The sequence below is a fragment of the Lissotriton vulgaris genome, chromosome 3_1, assembly GCF_964263255.1.
Source record: "Lissotriton vulgaris chromosome 3_1, aLisVul1.2, whole genome shotgun sequence".
Classification (NCBI taxonomy): Eukaryota; Metazoa; Chordata; class Amphibia; order Caudata; family Salamandridae; genus Lissotriton; species Lissotriton vulgaris.
In genome coordinates, this window is record NC_141689.1 from 1,230,989,094 (window position 1) to 1,231,010,678 (window position 21,585).

At 47.3% G+C, this 21,585-nt stretch overlaps 1 protein-coding gene across 2 annotated transcripts in view; it reads right to left on the minus strand.

Moving 5' to 3' along the window:
* Positions 1–21,585, minus strand: part of PRKG2 (protein kinase cGMP-dependent 2) — an 898,053-nt gene that overhangs the window by 356,808 nt on the left and 519,660 nt on the right. For both annotated transcript variants that reach the window (XM_086963161.1, XM_086963160.1), the window contains exon 6: positions 1,595–1,672. In XM_086963161.1, coding sequence (XP_086819287.1) covers positions 1,595–1,672 — 78 coding nt within the window. The remainder of the gene's footprint in view (positions 1–1,594; positions 1,673–21,585) is intronic.

Sequence of the window (21,585 nt, forward strand, 5' to 3'; positions counted from 1 at the left end):
CAAACCACCCAGTAGATACAGCGACTTATCTTTTGTATCTATTAAACACTTGAGAAAAGTGTGTTAGAATTTGATATTTGTTTATGTGTTGGCTTTTTGCATGACGATAAGGCTGTAACTCAAAGTATATGTTTTTGAGAGTAAATATGTAAATTAGATATGCCGACTTAATGCTCAAATATTCAAAACAGAAGTGACGGTACAGTTCACTTCCTCAAGAACCTTACCTAGAAGCCATTCAAATATAAATGTATGTGCCGTCTTATGTCACCGCATATCAAGGTTCTGCAAGTCGCATGGCCTGGTAGTGCTCTTGGCACCGGGATGCCCTTCTGTGTGGTTCTAGAGCTTCCCATTGACTGTAGCCCTTCCAGCAGGACACCATGGTGGAAGGTCTGTGTGATGGTCAATCTCTTTCAGCTATGTGTATATTGCTGATTTCTACTGTCTTTTATTTTATGTTATGCATTTTTATATAGCGCGGACTTTGCCCAAAGGTGTCAGAGCGTTTCACAATAGAACCATGTACGAGAAAGAAGAAAAAGTAGAATAAAACAATAGATGGAAGTGACACAAAAAACACATTAGGATGAAGGAATAATTTTCGTGTTGTCTAAAGTAGGGTGCCACGGGGTGCGTGCCAAAGGGGAACTGCCGTTCATCTCACCAGCGGCAACCACATGTGTATATTTATTTATGCCACACAGGCGCGCAACACCCATTGAACTCAGCCCCCCCCCGTCGTGTGTGGCAGCCCGGGATGAGACAGATCCCGGGCACACACAGAGCCGCACCCGAACGTTTCACAGGTCGTTACAAGACCATTTAAATGTTAATTAGGCCTTGCAGTTGTTTCACCCCTTCTACGAGACCCTGCAGCCCCACGCTGCCTACTGATGAAAGGCTCAGCCCCCCCCCCGAAATTTTTTCTTAGCCCCCCCCCCCCCCCCCCCGAAATTTGGCTCTAGTTGCGCCTCTGAATTGCCACATAATAAGTCTCTTTCCCCCATCGATGCTCCCTAGATGCCTGCTCAAGTCTCACTGTATGGTGCGTAGATCCGCTGCCATTGGTGGCGTTCACGCTCTTGAACCACCCAAGATAAAATATAGGAACGAACTAAAATAAAGAAGCCACGTTATTTTTCCTTTACATGCAACACGTATAAATGAAAACACCAGTCATGATTCATTCATGGTGAACTCTGCTGAGTGGTAATCAGATAGGACCCCGAACTTTCCTTTGCAGCTGGGGCTCGCGCTTAACGGAAAGGGGCAGATTGGAGTGTTCGCGAGCCCAGGTGTGCTCTGGCCCGGAGCGCTTGCCCCATCGACCCGAGCCCTTTGGGGACCCACAGCAAGGCTCGCGTGCTCGGGTTGTGTTACCAGCGCAGCTCTGCCCCGGGCTAAGAAGACAGCCGTTCGTCATGAGCTCGAGCCCTTTGTGGGGCATACCACCCCATGCTCATGTGTAGTCTGCTCTGCCTTGGACCTTGCTTCCGCCCACACGTGCATAAGTGATGCGCACGCATCTGTGCATGCATTACAATATGGGAGAGGGAGAAAAGCATTCAAGTTCAATGTTTTTACGTTTTACCTGTCCTTTTGCTATAATGAAAAAGGTGTTGCCCTCCTCTCCTTCTCGAATAATGTAATCTCCCTTGTCGTAGTATTCCTGTTAGATGGGAGGCAAGAGCAACAGATGGTTAATGCGGGGCTGACGAACGGGTGAAAGGAAAGTACACATGGGTATGCGGTTAGGCGCGTGTGCGTGTCTGTGTGCATGGGTGTACAGGTGCGTGCGTAAATTCATTAACCAGTTAAAAACCAACAGAGAATACATACACGTACCTGTCTACAAGGTACAAAGCGAATATGTCAACTCAGCCCTGGATCAATATTACAAAGTACACAAACTGATTGTTTAACCACTGCAAGGCCTCAGTTACACCCTCGTATTAAGCCTATTAAATAACTGTTGTTAATGCTAATGTATGCATTGCATTTTCCCTCAACACGAGAGGCTTGAGATGCCTGTTACAACGGTTCCTACGGAACAACTCTGAAATACCTTACTTCTTTTTGTGGAATGACCTGCGTATCAACAACAGTTTGCTTTAAATGAAAAACCAAACAAAAAGACTAATGCTTAGGAAAATGGTCAGCTGTAATGCATTCAAATAGTCAGGCTGGTATGAGCATTAAATACAAAATAGATTAAAAAATATTGCGATCTCTTGTCTTTCCAATGTATCAGAAAGAGAGCAAAATGGAACGGTTTTACCTGATATGTGAAGTTCGGCACTAATAAAGCTTTACATGAATTTTAATCCGGTTGCCCCCTTGCCCCATATATAAATAATGTTTTAAGCACCATAAGTATGCTATACCCCGGATGCTCTAGGCTACGTTCTAAGATACACAGAACTATCTCTCTGGACCAGGTGTGCACGACTTCTTTCAAGAGACCATTCTTTGTTTTAATGAGGTGTATCTATCCTTTCGTCATGATTGCGACCCCATGGAAATCATCTTCCAGTAGGAGATCGAAACATCGACAATATTTGATGATTGGACTGTTAATCTTTAGAACTCAAAGACGATTGGGTTGTATTTTGGCCAGAGAGCCGACCTCCTTCACTCTGGAATTTAGGGGCACCCATCGACGATCTCACGTGTATCTGAGCTAATTGTGTTGTTTTACAGTTCCTATTCTCACTATCACATGTCAGTGAGATCTTCTTCGAATGAGATGTATTTTAATTATAATGCTCATAATAACATGACTGTTTGAGTGTGTTACAAGAGATCGTTTTCCTAAGCATTAGCTTTTTTGTTTTTGATTGAAAAAACAAAATATTCTGTGAGGTTTTCTGGTCTTTGACCTTCAGATTGCTCCATATAAAATACGTTTAGCTTAAATGAAAAATAAATAAAAGCAAGTTTTTATTCAGTAACAAATGCCCTTTAGTTCATCTTGGTAGGTGCAGTGGAGGCTATATAACTACAATTCTAATTAAAAGCACTCACTTGACAGCTCAGTTGTTAACTCTTTGCACTACCACTCAAAAAGAATAAATCTTCGTAATCATAAAGCTAGGAGTGATTTCATCAATTAAAGCCAGTACAGGTTCCCAAGCCTCCTTTACATTGGCAGATTACCCTTTACATTTGCAGATTAACTTGTAGGCACATTCACATTTCTTTCAGGCAAGCAGGCACCCTGGCAGGAAGGCTTGTTTATCTGTCTGTCAGGCTTTAGTTTCACAGTACAGGACACTCCCTGAATGGCACTTCTGCTGAAGCATTTAAACTATCAAAATTAACCGTCCCGGTACGGTTGTCTTTTTACAAAAAGTCGGGTAACAGTTTTTCATTAATTAAAAAGTATGAACACGTCATGCCCCTCTGATCCCGCCCACTTGAACCTCTGCATGTTATAGATATCCAGAGAAGCACAGAATCTGCGCCAGAGTCATCGGAACTAAGAGACATTGGCACATAATCAGACAAATTACTGAACTTATACTGAGAACAACAGACATGCACGACAAATAGTGTAGAAAATTAGCATTTGACATAAAGCTATACAATTTACTCCCAACCACAAAACCTCTGCTAGCTGGAATAGCCACTCACATGGTCAATGCACAACATGAAACAAATAGTGTTATATGTCAATCGGGTATGACATTAAGAACTGGTAAGCAAGAGAAGGAGGTAGGAGATCATAGGATGGGTCTATTTACATATATAAAGAGAGTGAGATTAGGGGGCGCTAGAGGGCGCCAGGCAAGATGGCCGCACATATGTGAGGCTCTGCCGAGACCGTTTTATATCCTTCATATATCCTTTGAATCCTGCTGCTTAAACTACCCAACCAGACGGTGATCGACAGCTGCAGCGTTACGGCGAAAAGTGAGGCGCCTTCCTATCGCCGAGCGTGACGCCGGACCTGTTTTCCTGGTGGTGCTGTGCTGCGCCGGGACCGGCTCTGGAAGTGTGCGGCCCTGCGGTTGGAGTCCAGCGGCTGCCTCGTTGCTCTGAAGTGCTCTCCCTGGGTCGAGGAAGCGGACGAGGGGACTGAGGCGAGCGCCGGTGACGGCGAGAGCGGGTCCCGACGAGGAGGGAGAGAGCGGCGATCCCGTGGCCCGGAGCTCGGCCCTGCTACGTGCGGTGAGTGAGGTGGGGCTCTACGCGAGCCCGGGGCTGCGGAGGTGGCACCCGCCAGGCGCCCGAGCGAGCTGCGCCTGGTGGGAGCACGGGCGGGGCACCCACCCTGGCAGAGAGGCGATGCAGGGGGAGATCTGAAGACATTGCACATGTGGGGGGGTGGCTGCCTGCGCAGCGGAGTACCGGCTGAGCATCTGCACGGGCCGAGAGAGGGGCCCTGGCCTATGGGGATCGGCGCCTTATGTCCCTGGTTGGCAGTTGCATTTAAGACGGTGGGGGAGGCCAAGCGCATTCCGGCCTAGACGGCTACTGGACATTGGCGGACCTGCATAGAGAGGGTCACTGGGTGGTACACTACCCTTGGGCTACTGCTGCTGGGCCGATCGGAGGACCTTGCGTATCGCCATGGGCAGGCCTGAGAGAAACCAGCCCAAACTTAACTGTGACGCTAAAAAAACAGCGATGTCATCTTCGCAGGCCCCCACGGACAATGACTCCCCCGGGGCGGTTGGTGGTACCCCTAACCTGGAGGCCACACTGGTGGCGACGCAAAAGACACTTCAGTCCATAGAGGGCACCATGGAAGCGGTTAATCACAGGCTGGACCACATGGCGACGCAGTTTGACCGGCAAAATGAACGCATGGGAGAAGTTGAACAAAGGGTGTCTGCCACTGAGGATGGGCTGGCCACGGTGTCCACTAAAGTGTTTAACATGGAGCGAGTTTTGGCGGTCATCCAGGCAAAGAATGAGGAATTGGAAGGGAGGTCCAGACGCAATAACATCCGCGTCACGGGCCTGCCAGAATCTACGAATGTGGGTAAAATGGAGGACTTCATGGAGCACATGTTGGTGGACATATTTGGGGCTGACCAGCTGTCGCGTGTGTTCATTGTGGAGCGCGCACATCGCTCTTTGGCGAAGAGGCCGGTGCCGGGGGCGCAGCCTCGCCCCGCCATCGCCCGAATTCTCAACTATAGAGATCGCAATGTCATCTTGCGTCTTGCACAGGAAAAAGGCACCGTGGAGTATCAAGGAAATAAACTTGAATTCTATCCTGATTTCACAGTAGTGGTGCAGACGGCGCGAAAAGAATTCGCCTCAGTAAAACAGCTCCTTCGCGCCGAAAATATTCCGTACGCCATGCTATATCCGGCTAGGCTTCGGATTGGGCCTCCTTCGGACAACAAAATCTTCGCCTCTCCCAAGGCGGCCATGGACTATGCCAAAAAACAGAAAAAACGTAAAAGGAATTCAAATGTGGCGCAAGACGGAGAGGAGGATTTGCAGGAGGAAGTGGCTTAAGTGATCGCACTGTTGTTATTAACGAATAGCCGAAATCCACGTGCTGCTGTTCGGCTTTTTAATGCCATGCGGTCCCTCTCCTTGAACTAAGGGAACATTGTTCACACTGATCACGCCTTGCTTGACAGCCACCTTTGACTATTGTGTATGCTGTGTTCACTGGGTTCTTTATGGTTGCACATTTATAATGTTGATTTGCTAACTGACCAGGTCTCATATGACAATTCGCTCTGGGGGGTGGCTATGTCGGGGAGGGTTTATACTGTATTGGTATGTCCATTGCTGAACTGTATGAAGGATACTGGACACTACAGTGAGGCGCTGTTTATCTGCCATGTACTACGAGTGGTAGTGTGGTGCTGTTAGTACTATCCGTACACTAATTGCTGAGCGCTGTCGAACACTGAATCTTTGCTGTTCTAGCTGCTGCAGGGTTGGGGCGGGAGGGGTGGGATGTTCACATGGTTTTTACGGTCTGCCCTTCGTTCGTTCACTAGCGAGGGCTGTGCGTTACTACGCCCCCGACACGAGGGAGATCCCCACGCATTAATGGTTGTACTGTTGGGGCTTTGGGGTCTAGGGTGTAGGGGACAGCTTTGGCAGGTTTGGGGTGCTGAAGTGGGTGGAGGGGGGAAGTTGGGCTTTCGGAGTTTGAGGGTCAGGGCGATCTGTTTTGAGCGTTGTGTTTGGGGGTTGGATTGGGCTGGACAGACATTGAGTCGATCTTGGTCACTGGGAGGCGTTACATGTGAGGCATTACCTGCTGTTTCTTCTTTGTTTTCTTACCATCTGCTCTGCACTCTCAGTGGGGCACTGAACCTTTCCAATTGCTTACAGGATATACTTAGGTTTTGGTTAAATGAACAGGGGGGGTAAACTTACTTGTATTACCTGGAATGTGCGAGGATTGAATCGTCTGCAGAAAACTAGACAAATGTTAGCATTTCTGAACATGAAATAGAAATATTTGCCTATGCCTCCAAGCTAGTTAGAGTACACACTAGTTCATGTACAAGTAAACCACAATTTATTAGTTTACCCAAAACAGTTTATGTTTTTCAATTTATGCTCAATTTACAAAAGAGAAATTCAGAAAAAACAGAACTAAGACCACTATCAACCTCATGTCTTAGCCATATACAATTTCAAAAACACTTTATACATATATACAGTGAACCAAACATATATTTGACAAACAGTGACTTTTTACCATAAATCAATATCACCATGAATACATATATAAAACATGGACCACATAACCTTGTACATTTGTGAATGAAAAAGAACTCTTACAAACATTTATGGAACACGGGGAGAAAAAAGAAAACAATGTTTTCAAAAACAGTTCAACTCCCACGACCTGAACAGGAGCTAATCAATTAAATTTCAGGAACATTGCCCATTTCTGCGTCAATAGCAATGGCCAACTAGCCAGACAAGAAAAAGGGGGTGCCAACGCGTTTCGAATCCTGATTAGTGACTTGCAGGATTCTCGTCAGGGCAGTGTGAATCTAGTCCATGGGAACTGTTTAAAATAAAGAACAAAACAAAGTGTTTACTATCGAGCGAGTCCTCTAGCCACTACTCTCAGAACGGTGCGAGTGCCAGAATAAAGCGTACCTTGTGTTAATCCTGCCCACAGTCAATCCTGTTTATATGGGAATGTCGTCTAGGCTTTATGGTTTACGCTGCAACAGAGTAATGGGTTTGTTAAGTCCTGCGTGGGTACACGGGATGAAAAACTACTTGGGCATGGATGTCGGGCTGCTGTTTTTTTACCTGCGTTATTCTTGGAAACTTTGCCACTGGTGCCATATCTTAACCACTTGGGGTGAAGTCCGTATAATTTCTGAAACAAGGGGACAGAGCGCGATTTAATGCACTGCTCACTTGCTAGCACGCTGATAACCTGCTGATTGTCATTACCAAAAATAATTCACTTACTTGGACACCGATCCACGGTGACCGCAGTGGGGGTTCTGATTCTGTAACCGTGTTTCTCCAAACAACTTAATGAATCTATGGGGGTAAGGAGAGGACCGTGTTACCGCATTATTGGGGTATTATGTGTGCTCAAAATCTACAATGATGGCAGTTCCAATTGTGGCCGCTTCCGTGCTTACCGCAAATATTCGAAAGCCTCCGATCAGTGTACTTGCTCCAAATCGACAGGCAAAGGGATGTGAGTGTCCCTGGCAAACGCCGGTTTGGAAATCCCGGGTCATGTGATTCGAAAGGGGCCAATCAGAATAGCGACCAAGGTATGATGCTTTCTGGGGCCTGTGGTTTCAGAAAAACAGTCCATTATTTTTAAGAAAAATTCAGATGCATTTTGGGACATGTAGTGTCGAAAAACGGGCAAGATTGGTTATGCCCTGTTTATTTCACTAAGACTATTCAGACCCTTATTGACACTGTCAAACTTGAGAATTAAGTACGCCTCCTTGCGCAACAACATTGCGTCCACATCTTGAAAATGTTTGGGGTCAATTCATGCCAATGTGGTCCATTTAAAGTCATTCTCAGAATGGCCGTTACTGATGAAATGTTCCACCATGGGAGCAGTCAAGACTTTTTTCTTAAGACGGGATCGATGCTGGGTAATCCGAGCATTAATGGGCTGATTTGTTTTGCCTATGTATACTCTGTTGCACGGGCAAACCACCGCATAGACGACATTGCGAGTCTTGCAATTAGTGAAGCAATCATGCTTCCATCTGATGCCATTATTCATGAATGTATCACCTTCTAATGTGCTGGAACATGACACACAGTTGCCACATTTGTGGTGCCCGCATATTGGTTTCAGCTTCCACTGTGCGACAAGGTCACTTTTGGGTGCTGTGATATGACTGTCCGCTTTAATTAGATGTTGCCCTATGCTTCTGTTCTTACGCATAGCGAAGATGGGTTTAGAGAGGGGGTGCTCCAAAGTCTCAAGTAGGTGCCAATTGTTCCGAATTATATTCTTAAATTGATTTGTGTGTTGGCCAAATGTTGTGACGCAAACCAATTGTTCCAAATCTTTCTTTTCTTTCTTTTTGAATAGCGTCTCTCTTGGAGTGAATTTGGCCCTATTTTTCGAATGTTTTAACAGTTTTTTTGGGTATCCTCTCTCTGCCAGGATACCCAAAAAAACTGTTAAAACATTCGAAAAATAGGGCCAAATTCACTCCAAGAGAGACGCTATTCAAAAAGAAAGAAAAGAAAGATTTGGAACAATTGGTTTGCGTCACAACATTTGGCCAACACACAAATCAATTTAAGAATATAATTCGGAACAATTGGCACCTACTTGAGACTTTGGAGCACCCCCTCTCTAAACCCATCTTCGCTATGCGTAAGAACAGAAGCATAGGGCAACATCTAATTAAAGCGGACAGTCATATCACAGCACCCAAAAGTGACCTTGTCGCACAGTGGAAGCTGAAACCAATATGCGGGCACCACAAATGTGGCAACTGTGTGTCATGTTCCAGCACATTAGAAGGTGATACATTCATGAATAATGGCATCAGATGGAAGCATGATTGCTTCACTAATTGCAAGACTCGCAATGTCGTCTATGCGGTGGTTTGCCCGTGCAACAGAGTATACATAGGCAAAACAAATCAGCCCATTAATGCTCGGATTACCCAGCATCGATCCCGTCTTAAGAAAAAAGTCTTGACTGCTCCCATGGTGGAACATTTCATCAGTAACGGCCATTCTGAGAATGACTTTAAATGGACCACATTGGCATGAATTGACCCCAAACATTTTCAAGATGTGGACGCAATGTTGTTGCGCAAGGAGGCGTACTTAATTCTCAAGTTTGACAGCGTCAATAAGGGTCTGAATAGTCTTAGTGAAATAAACAGGGCATAACCAATCTTGCCCGTTTTTCGACACTACATGTCCCAAAATGCATCTGAATTTTTCTTAAAAATAATGGACTGTTTTTCTGAAACCACAGGCCCCAGAAAGCATCATACCTTGGTCGCTATTCTGATTGGCCCCTTTCGAATCACATGACCCGGGATTTCCAAACCGGCGTTTGCCAGGGACACTCACATCCCTTTGCCTGTCGATTTGGAGCAAGTACACTGATCGGAGGCTTTCGAATATTTGCGGTAAGCACGGAAGCGGCCACAATTGGAACTGCCATCATTGTAGATTTTGAGCACACATAATACCCCAATAATGCGGTAACACGGTCCTCTCCTTACCCCCATAGATTCATTAAGTTGTTTGGAGAAACACGGTTACAGAATCAGAACCCCCACTGCGGTCACCGTGGATCGGTGTCCAAGTAAGTGAATTATTTTTGGTAATGACAATCAGCAGGTTATCAGCGTGCTAGCAAGTGAGCAGTGCATTAAATCGCGCTCTGTCCCCTTGTTTCAGAAATTATACGGACTTCACCCCAAGTGGTTAAGATATGGCACCAGTGGCAAAGTTTCCAAGAATAACGCAGGTAAAAAAACAGCAGCCCGACATCCATGCCCAAGTAGTTTTTCATCCCGTGTACCCACGCAGGACTTAACAAACCCATTACTCTGTTGCAGCGTAAACCATAAAGCCTAGACGACATTCCCATATAAACAGGATTGACTGTGGGCAGGATTAACACAAGGTACGCTTTATTCTGGCACTCGCACCGTTCTGAGAGTAGTGGCTAGAGGACTCGCTCGATAGTAAACACTTTGTTTTGTTCTTTATTTTAAACAGTTCCCATGGACTAGATTCACAATGCCCTGACGAGAATCCTGCAAGTCACTAATCAGGATTCGAAACGCGTCGGCACCCCCTTTTTCTTGTCTGGCTAGTTGGCCATTGCTATTGACGCAGAAATGGGCAATGTTCCTGAAATTTAATTGATTAGCTCCTGTTCAGGTCGTGGGAGTTGAACTGTTTTTGAAAACATTGTTTTCTTTTTTCTCCCCGTGTTCCATAAATGTTTGTAAGAGTTCTTTTTCATTCACAAATGTACAAGGTTATGTGGTCCATGTTTTATATATGTATTCATGGTGATATTGATTTATGGTAAAAAGTCACTGTTTGTCAAATATATGTTTGGTTCACTGTATATATGTATAAAGTGTTTTTGAAATTGTATATGGCTAAGACATGAGGTTGATAGTGGTCTTAGTTCTGTTTTTTCTGAATTTCTCTTTTGTAAATTGAGCATAAATTGAAAAACATAAACTGTTTTGGGTAAACTAATAAATTGTGGTTTACTTGTACATGAACTAGTGTGTACTCTAACTAGCTTGGAGGCATAGGCAAATATTTCTATTTCATATTAGTGTGGCCCTGCCTACCCTCCTTCCCATTGGGCCCAGCCACCCTTGTTTTTTCTGAGCATTTCTGAACAGGCATGGAGCACAAGTTGCTTTCATACAGGAGACACATCTTAGGGGAAGGGCGGCTGAAACTGTGGGTAAACAGTGGGCTGGTACTCGGCTGGCCTCGAATTATTCGGCATATGCATGAGGAGTTATGATTCTGATCAAGAAAAATGTACCGTTTGTTTCACTGCATGAAGAGATTGATGTGGATGGTCGATATATCATCTTACATGGTAAGCTATGTGGCACGCTGGTTACGCTAATTAATGTCTATGGCCCCAATGCTGACGACCCCGATTTTTATGTTAATCTATGGAACAAGGTCTACCTGTTGCCCCCATCGGCTATAATCTGTGGGGGGGATTTGAATGTCACTCTTGATGGAGCGTTGGACAGGAAACATGATAGGCCTTCTGCGCACAAGAGGGCGGCTGATGCAGTGCAAGATGGCATGGGAGGGCTTGGAATGGTGGATGTGTGGCGATTGAAACATGCTGGGCGGAGGGAGGGCACGTGTTACACATCAGCACATGACACGTGGTCCAGGCTGGATTATTGGTTGGTGACCCGAGATGTCAGCGGATGGGTGATGGATGTTGGGCATCTCCCTCGAATGATTTCTGATCATGCACCCGTATGTTTGGAGGTGGGGATGCCGTCACATGCGCTGGCCCCTTTTTCCTGGAGACTCCCGCCGGGCACTCTGACTGACTTGGTATTGCGTGAGCGTCTGAGGACGATTATTGAGGAGTTCTTTGACAAGAATGTTGGGTCTGTTGATAGTATGTGCACGGTGTGGGAAGCCTTCAAAGTGACCGTGAGAGGAGCCTGTATAGGCCTGCAATCGAGTGTGCTTAAATTGATAAGGGATGCAATGGCCAGGTTGGAGGGAGAATTGATGTTGCTTGAAAGACAACTGGAAGAACATCCTGAGGAGACTTTACTGGCTGATATCCGTTTGAAAGTCACTGAATACAACGATCTAGCGGATCAGGAGGTTACATTCCTGTCCAAGCAAACTAGAGCGCGTTATTATGGCGAGGGGGGACGGCCAGGGCGAGGATTGGCGGATCGTATAAAAGACCCTTGGGCTCGGCATTGTGCAGTGCAGGAGATAGAGGATGGGGATACCACTGTCACTAGTGCGGCTGACATTCTCAACTGTTTTACCAAATACTATGAACAAATGTATGAGTATAAGGAGACGGCGGGGAAGGATGAAATTGCACAATATTTTGAAGATATCGCGCTGGTCTGGCTCTCGAGGGGTCAGCAGGAGTTCCTTATGCATCATATAACGGAGGGGGAGTTTCGAGATGCGATAGCGTCCTTACCGAATGGCAAGGCAGCGGACACCGATGGGTTGCCATCCGAATTTTATAAGGAATATGTGGATCTATTGCTACCATATCTGACAATGGTCCTAGAGGAGGCGGTGGAACAGGGCCCATTCCCGGCCACAATGTGAGAGGCACTGTTGGTTGCACTTCCGAAGCCGGGTAAACCGCAAAATAAATGCGAGTCATATCGGCCATTGTCCCTTATGAACACAGATGTTAAAATTATAGCTAAAGTTTTGGCGACCAGACTGCGCCTGCTCCTCCCGGTCATGGTATTGCCAGACCAGTCTGGCTTTATCCCCCTCCGGTCTACCACCCACAATTTGAGAGCTCTCTTTGCGGTGCTACATCTTCTCAAACCGGACTTGGCTGCGGTGGCTGTCATGCTAGATGCCGCAAAAGCCTTCGACTCAGTCGCATGGCGATACATGATTGCGATACTGCATCGTATGGGAGTGCCGTTCTTTTTTACGTCACTGGTGACACTACTATACACGAATCCCATGGCACGTGTACGGGTGAATGGCCATGTATCAGCTCCGTTTCCTGTGCGGCGAGGGACCAGGCAGGGCTGTCCCTTGTCGCCTTTACTATTCGCTCTTGTAATGGAACCATTAGCGTGTGTTCTAAGGCAGCGATATGCGGACGCTGCCCTGAAGTTTCCTCTTTGGTCTCTGGCGGTGTCCATGTACGCCGATGATATGGTTCTATATGTGCGGGAGCCTGCGCGGTATCTGGAACCTGTACTGCATGAATTTATTCGGTTCGGCCGTCACTCGGGTCTTTCCATAAATTGGGAGAAATCTGTTATATTACCACTCACTGACGTTGCAGTTCCCTTCCCCTTGGAGTTCCCGTTGGAGTGGGCCATGGAGCCGGTGCGTTACCTTGGAATTTGGATGCATAGGGACAGTCAGGAAGTAATTAGGGCTAATTATGGAGTGGCTATTGCTAAGCTTGAGGATCAGGTGGCACGTTGGATTCGACTTCCGCTCACATTTGCTGACCGTGTATCTCTCATAAAAATGGTGATTCTTCCGAAATTTTTATATTTTTTTGTTAATATTCCTCTCCCGCTTAAGTTGCATTTCTTTGCTAGACTGCAGTCTTTGCTGATAACACTAGCCTGGGCCAGTAAGAAACCAAGAGTGAAATGGGATGTACTGACTAAACCATATGACTTGGGGGGCTTTGCCATCCCGGACATGAAACTATACTACTTGTGCGCTCAGGCGCAGTTTGCTGCTTATTGGCTGTCGGCCCCGCCGTATACGCCACATGTAGCGCTTGAGGCCAGCGCAGTTATGCCTATTCCATTGAAAGCAATGATAGTCAACTCACACTCTGTGTTTGAGAAGGGGGAAGTAGACACGGTGCGCTCCACTGCTAACGCCAGGCGAGAACTGGGTAGGCGGGCGGACCGACTGCCGTTATATGCCCCAGATATGCCACTGCTGTATCACACAGAGATTTCGGTCTCCAGCGAGATTGGGGCCTTGCAGGTCCTTCAAGGTGCGGGACTCAACACGGTTGGGAACCTTTTTCCAGGTGCCTCTTTTCTCTCATTGCAGGATATGACGGATCGTTCCCCGAACGTTGTTATGTCCACATTTATATATGCCCGGCTCCGAGCTGCTATACACACCTTATATCCTACGTATCCGGAGGAACCATTGCCGCTGGGTGCCTTGCAATTGATATACACTGCGCCGGATAAAGTAAAATTACTCTCCAGACTATATCGAGCCTCGCAGGAGGACGAGGGTGGAGGCGCAGTGACGGCGAAGGCTAGGTGGGACGCGTGCTTACCTGACCCGCTAACAGATGATGAATGGTCTGAGTGTTGCTCTATGACTGGGGGGTTTGTGGCCAACGGCAACTTTCGCCTTATCCATTATAAATTCTTACATCAATGGTACTACACACCAGTACACTTAGTAAGGTATGGTCTTCGAGAGACGTCTCAATGTGTTCGATGTGGGATGGACGGTGCGGACTTTGTACACTTGGCCTGGGGTTGCGCACGTGTGTATGCTTTCTGGGTTGCTGTGACCGAGGCACTCTCTAAAATGACGTTAGCTGAGGTTGCGCTAGATATCCGCCTGTGCCTGTTGGGAATGGCCTCCGGTGTGCCTGCAAGTGTGAGGCGATTGATAATATTGGCATTACAGATTGCTAAACGTAGGGTGGCTATGACCTGGGGAGGGAGACGTGCGCCAGACGTACAGATGTGGCTGCAGGACATGGCGTACTGCAGGGATCAACTGGTTTGCTATTACGAGGGGCTACCTGCGAAGTCGCGCCCACGTGATTTCTGGGGCCCGTATACGACGTATATGCTCTCCTTGGCTGAAGACGATAGCACTAGCAGTGTGCATGATGGTTCAACGGCAGGGGGGGGAGGCTCGGTGTAGATCGATACAGGGGGGGTCCACTACAGAGGAGTGCCGGATGCATGCTGCGATTTCTCCCGTCCACAGATTATCTTCTGACGCCTACCTGCATAGACATGTGGGTGGGTTATGTGTGTGCCACTGCCATGTTCTGCGCGCAGATCTCGACGATTGAGAGCATTTGAGATGTGTTTCCCTGATGTACTGTACAGCGGAGTGATGGTTGATGCTTGATCTAGACCTTGAGCACCGTGTAAAGCTGTCCGGACCTGACTCCTGGGGTATGGGGTGGTGGGTTGTTGGGGTATTGACTTGTTAGTTATATAAAAGCACAAAATGAGACCATATTTACTGTGTACAACGCCATTGTAAGATACAAGTGAAACCTGGGGCACAGAGTGATGACTGCTTTAATGTGTATCAGTAAGTACTGTTGACCGTCATTAATTGTGTGCTTCTCTTTTACCGCTGCCAAATCGATTGCGGCCGGCCCTATCAACGGGTTGTAGGCCTGTTGCTGTGTACTTGTATCATTTGCAATAAAGGTCTCCAAAAAAATAAAAATAAAAAATAAAGAGAGTGAGATTAACAATAGGTGTGTGTGGAACTCACAGTTTCACTTCACAGAATTCCACAGAGTTACCTAACAACACTGTAAGATTCCACGGAGGCGCGCAAGCAGCAGAATTTCAGTACGTCGTGCTGCTCGCAGTGATTTTTAGAGCTGGGAGCCTGTACCGCACTGTAAAATCAGCATGAACAGCACCATGAGGGATGCCTGAGGGTGCTTTTTCTTACAGCTGCCTGAGGAGATTTTCTACTCAAGGGGCAGCTTCTCAACGTGAGGGGTAGTGGCCTGCTTCGACTGTCTGTGTTGAGAAATTGTGCCAGGACTAGGCTTAGCGCTCGATTTTCTCGCACACGCTCAGCAACCTAAATGTGGGGAGCCGCATGCAAGAAAAATTCTATTTCAGGACAGGAGGCTCCGATTATGCTAGTCTCATTTCTTTATTTAGAAATGCCCAGCAGCCATGTAAAAACCACATTACCCAGAAACACTTGGGTGATAACCATAGAGTCTGCACTATAAATAGGTATGTAGACAATCCCATTCCTCTTTCTTTGCTGCTCCGCAGCCAGTTAAGTGCTACTTCCCTTACCTTAATGTTGTAGTTGCTTAATTTGCTTTGTTACTGCATTGTATGTGCTTTGTATTTAGCGCTCTGCTTGCGCTTTTCGCGGCGTTTCTTTATTTCCCGGTTCCGCATTCTTCGGGTGGCGTGACGCGGTTGGGAGCGAGTGTTCTCCTCCCGAGGGCTGGACGCTTTGTGCCGGTGCCCTTTTGCTGTGTGGAGTGGAGTTTGGGGTTTAGACAGCCTCGCGCTGCTTGCGCGAGCTGTCCTGCTTCCTGAAAGGCAGCCGGTGTTCGCGCATGCGCGCACATTCATTTCCGGCGCTCCGTGTGTTTTCTCTTCACCGGAGTTTATCTAGAAGGACGTTCTTGCAGTGTTAACGCCCACAGCCTCCAGCTTTAACCCCGTTGACGCCGGAGTCTGACAGAAGTCCCCGGTTGCAATAATACGCATAGGCTTTGCCTAGAGTGACGTTTTTGTGTGGCAGCGAGCCCTCCCTCCACTCTTTAATGTGATTTGGCAGTGTTTTTTTCAACTGTTTTGGCTTGCTGTGAGGGTTTTTCACTCCCCTGTGACTTTTGCCTTTGGCATTTCATTATTGTTTTTCCTTCCTCATACTGTGGGCATATTTCACGTTTAACGTGCATCATGAGTGATTATTATTATGATGAGGAAGGTGAGTTTGAGGAAGAGGCTCCTGAATCCCTGGAGCAGGATCTTGTGAAGGCTCTTGATAGAGGAGTGCAACACTCCATGAACAAGGCGCTTGTACGCGCTATTACGCCTCTGAAGCGGCACTTGACCAAATATGCCCAACAGCAGGGTTGGGTCCCTGCGGCCAAAAAGTCCTCTTCTTCTTCTCCGAGCAATCCACATGCTTCGGACTTCAGAAAGTTGGCGCAGTCTCTGTCTTCAGTCAAGCCTGCTACTATTGTGGAGGATGTCGAGAGTGATGATCAGCAATCCTCTTCGTCTTCTGAACCCGCTCCTCCTCCTCCAAAGAAGAAAAAGTGTAAGGAGCATTTTGTTGACGCACCATCTCACCCTCCAGTGCTCACTTTCGAGCCTGCGGACATTGTTCATCCCCAGTCTACTGCATGGCTACCGTCCCCGGCGGTGACGGAATACGTTCAACAACACATCCGTCAGCCATTCGAGAAGGAGGTACGTGCCCGCCTCAGTTCCGAATGGCCCCGGCCTAATCTGGCGGATCACCTAGCAGACACTCCTGAGGTGGATCCAACCATGATAACTTATTCAGGAAAATTTGCGAAGGATCCAAAGAAGGGTCTTGACAGGTCCTGGCTTGCCTGCCAGGACAAGGTTCTGGATCTCTTGGGGCCACTCACCAAGATTTTGGATCTTGGCTTTCTTGCAAAAAGAACCTCTAGGATGGTGGACCCCGATGAACTCATTGAATGGGCTCAGCGCGCCATTTGCCAGTTGGGCAATGCCAACTGTGTGCTCTCTAGCGAGAGGCGCCGTTCCATTCTGCTCAAGCTGGACCCTAAGCTAGCAGAACTTGCAACCTCTGAATCGAGCCCTGCTGCCCAGGGTTTGCTTTTCGGACAGCCCTTTTTAAAGGAATTGACCAATTTTGTCAACACATTTAGTGGCCTGGATAAGGCCCAGGCTTCTCTTTGCCGGACCTTTCGTCCGGTTTTCACCAGGGCCGGAAGAAGTAGGGGACGTTCCTCCGGCCGTGGTCATCAGCAACCCTCCCAAAGGGGGTATCAGTCCCAGCGAGGAGGCCAGCAGGATTCGGGCTACACCCAGCGTTCCAATTTCTACCCTTCAAGGAAAGGCCGTGGCCAATATAAAAAAGGACGTTCCAGTGGCTCCTCCGGCGGATATCACGATTCCGCCACTTCAGGTGAGAATTCTTCCTGCATGCAGTGTTGTTCTGGGGGGCAGGATTCGCCTTTTTCTAGACAATTGGCGATCAATCTCCAGCGATGCATGGGTGCTGGAGACAGTTCAGGGCTTCAAACTCGAGTTCTATCAGCCAATCCATCAGTCCCATCCTCCTTTTCCCCTTTATTTCTCAAAGCAAAGTCAAGAGGTCATCACAGAGGAACTCAAGTCTCTGGCATTGAAAGGGGCGATTGTGCCGACCGTGCGCCACCCTCAGGGTTTTGCCAGCTCAGTCTTCCTGGTGGAGAAGAAGGGAGGGGGATCGAGGTTAGTTCTCAATCTGAAGGAGTTCAATGCGGGAGTGGTTTACCGTCACTTCAAGATGGAGGGCATCCATCTGTTGAGGGATCTCCTGCGGGAACGGGATTGGATGGTCCGTCTGGACCTCAAAGATGCTTACCTCTCTGTTGCAATTTTCCCTCCCCATTGCCGCTTTCTGCAATTTCAGTGGCTTGGGACTTGGTACCAATATCGGGTTCTACCCTTCGGCCTTTCGTCAGCACCATGGTGCTTCACCAAACTGTTACGTCCAGTTGTGGAGTCCCTTCGCAGTCGCGGAGTCCGCTTGATCATCTATTTGGACGACATCCTCCTTTTGGTGGATTGCCCTGTCAAGCTGATGGTTCATCTGGAGTGGACTGTCGACCTTCTTCAGTCCCTCGGGTTTTTAGTGAATGTTACCAAATCTGTACTACATCCTACTCAAGTGATAGAGTTCTTGGGGTTCAAGATCAACTCCCTCACTTGTCAACTTCTGTTGCCTCGTCAGAAGATTCGGTCCATCAAACGGGAATTGAATTCCGTTATCTCGAGTCCGACAGTGTCATTGAGATCGTTAGCACGAGTTGTCGGTCTTTTGGCGTCTTCCCTGCAGGCGATTTTTCCGGCTCCACTGCACTACCGTGCTTTGCAGCGTCTGAAGATTCTGCATCTTCAGCGGGGCCTTTGGTATTCCGACCACATTCCTCTCTCGGAGGAAGCGAAGTCGGAGATGCAGTGGTGGCTGGATCATATGGAGGCCTGGAACGGCAGGGCTCTTTTCGGATCCTCTCCGGAGATTGTGATCGAGTCGGATGCCAGTCGTTGGGGCTGGGGGGCCCGCTGCGGCCTGATCTCGTCAGGGGGACGATGGTCTCCGCAGGAACTTTCACTCCACATAAATTGTTTGGAGTTACTGGCGGGATCGTTCGCGATCAAGTGTATGTCTCCTCTTCGGTCCCAATAGTGCATACTTCTCCGGATGGACAATGTATCAGCAGTTCGGTACATCAACAAGCTGGGAGGGACTCGGTCGAGGTTGTTGGCGGAGATTGCCAAGGAGTTTTGGCACTATTGTCTTCAACACAAGATCACAGTTATTGCGGAATACCTTCCTAGTTGTCGCAATCTTGTGGCGGATTGGAACTCCAGGTATCTGAAGGACTTCAGCGACTGGAGACTCCATCCTCGTGTGTTCCGCCAGCTCCTCCGTGCTTGGGGCCCTTGTCTGATCGACCTCTTTGCGTCCAGTCTCAACACCCAACTTCCCCGGTTCTTCAGTTGGAGACCGGATCTGGAGGCTCTGGCAACGGATGCTTTCCTTCAACCGTGGCCGTCCTCCCTTTGTTATGCGTTTCCCCCGTTCATGATGATCCCCAGGGTTCTGCCTTATGCGACACGCTTTCGGGCGGAGTTAATTCTGATTGCTCCTCTGTGGAGGGCTCAGCCGTGGTTCCCTGTTCTCCTGGAAATGGCATGCGCATTACCATTTCTTCTTCCTCGGAAGCGGAATCTCCTGTTAGATCCGCTTCAGAATCCGCATCCCCTGGTTCAGTCAGGCTCTCTCCTTCTCCTGGCGTGGCGGATTTCGGGGAACGTTGGGCGGTATCAGGCCTTTCTGCGGACGCTACCAGATTCCTCAGCAACGCCTGGGCCCCAGGTACTCACAAACATTACAGAGGTTCATGGAAACGGTGGAGTGATTGGTGTGCTAAACGGCAAGTTGATCCGACATCAGCTGATGTCTCCTTGATTGTCAATTTTTTGGCTTCTGTGTCTTCTTCTTCTGGTTTGGCGTACCGCACAGTCAACAATTTCCGTTCCGCAATTTCGGCGGGCCATCTTCCTGTAGATGGGAAACCAGTGGGGGAACATCCTCTTGTGACTAAAGTCCTTAAAGGTATTCGACTGGCTACTCCTCCACGTCCCAAATATGTTTCTTTATGGGACGTTTCGGTTGTTTTACGTTTTTTGGAAGCTTGGCCGATCAATTCTTTGTTATCACGAAAACAACTTTCGGCCAAGCTTACTATGTTGCTGTGTTTGCTTTCCTGCAAACGGATTTCAGACGTCCGCGAGTTAGATCTTGCTGGACGCAGCTACACACCTGATGGGGTTACCTTTCGCCTTTCCAGGCGCACTAAAACTAATACTGAGGTCATTTCTTACCCTTCTTTTCCTGCTCGTCCTAACCTTTGTGTTGTCCAATGCCTTAAAGATTATGAGGTGAGTACTTCTCTTCTTCGCTCTGATATGCAAGGTCAATTTTTAATTGCATTGCAAAAGCCCTTCCGCCCCGTTACTCCTGCCACATTGGCTCGTTGGGTACGGTGGCTTATGGGGGAAGCAGGCATTGATGTTTCTGTGTTTGGTTCTCATTCTGCTCGTGGAGCCATGGCCTCTAAGGCTTTTTCATTGGGAGTCAATTTGTGGGACATTATGAAAGCTGCTGATTGGTCATCAGATTCTGTTTTTAAGACTTTTTATTTTAAGCCTATTGCTATTGTTGCTTCTGTGGTGTTGGATGAGCTTTGAACAAGCATAATCGGAGCCTCCTGTCCTGAAATAGAATTCAAAATTTGCAAACATTCGTGACAAGAATTTTCAATTCTATTAAGGACTAGAAGGCGAGGATTATCCCACCCGTTGTTTATACATTGTATTTACTGACAAATGTTCACGCATTATTCTGTTACAACAGTTTCTATTGCCTTGTCTTTTTTCCCACCCCTTTTCAACATGTTCCTGTATATGCTGGACGTGTATTACGGCTTTGTGTCTCTTTTCAGGATCTGATCCCAAATGACGTGCCTACAGTGCGACGTGGATGCTCCTGTTTTCTTCTTTGAAGATTGTTCCTGGTTTCTACCTTCAGCTGTTGCTGTTTTGGAACTTTCCATCGTTTTCCCTGGACTGGGGTTTGCTTTTGCATTGACTTTCTTGAACTGTTTGCTGTTTCCTGGATTTACTTCTCACCAAAGAAAGAGGAAGTGGGATTGTCTACATACCTATTTAAGGTGCAGACTCTATGGTTATCACCCAAGTGTTTCTGGGTAATGTGGTTTTTACATGGCTGCTGGGTATTTCTAAATAAAGAAATGAGACTAGCATAATCCTCGCCTCCTAGTCCTTAATAGAATTGAAAATTCTTGTCACGAATGTTTGCAAATTTTGAATTCTGCCATGTAGGGATTGTCTGAGTTTTTTCTGGACGTCCGCGCAGCAGGCAAAACTCAAAAGCGGTGTTTACCACACAACCCTAGTTAACGGACATGCTCCATTTTAATATAATTTCCATACAACATATTTTCATTGACATTTTATATAGGATGACTGAGAGCATTGGAAAGCTTTACATGAACACCACAGTATGATACACAAGGTTGGATTAATCTGTTTGTTTTAGGTGATTTACCCAGAATCACAGGATGCTGATCCATCACTAGGACTCCAACCTAATCCCCGGTTCCAAAGTCAGCAGTTGAGGCTGCTAGGCCCATCCCATCATTATGTTGCAGTCATCTGCAGTGCCATAATAAACATGACATTAAATGAAATGAAATTAGGATTTATAACACTCGCTAATACCCGGAGGTGTCTAGGCATGGCGGCTCTGCCTGAAATGTGAGCCTGCGCAGAGGAGACAAGAAGGAGAATGACTACTTGTTAACCAGTAGGGTTTGCAGAGATTTAAAGAATGCCAGGATTTTTTTTCAGTATTCAGTCCTATTGGGAATTTTAG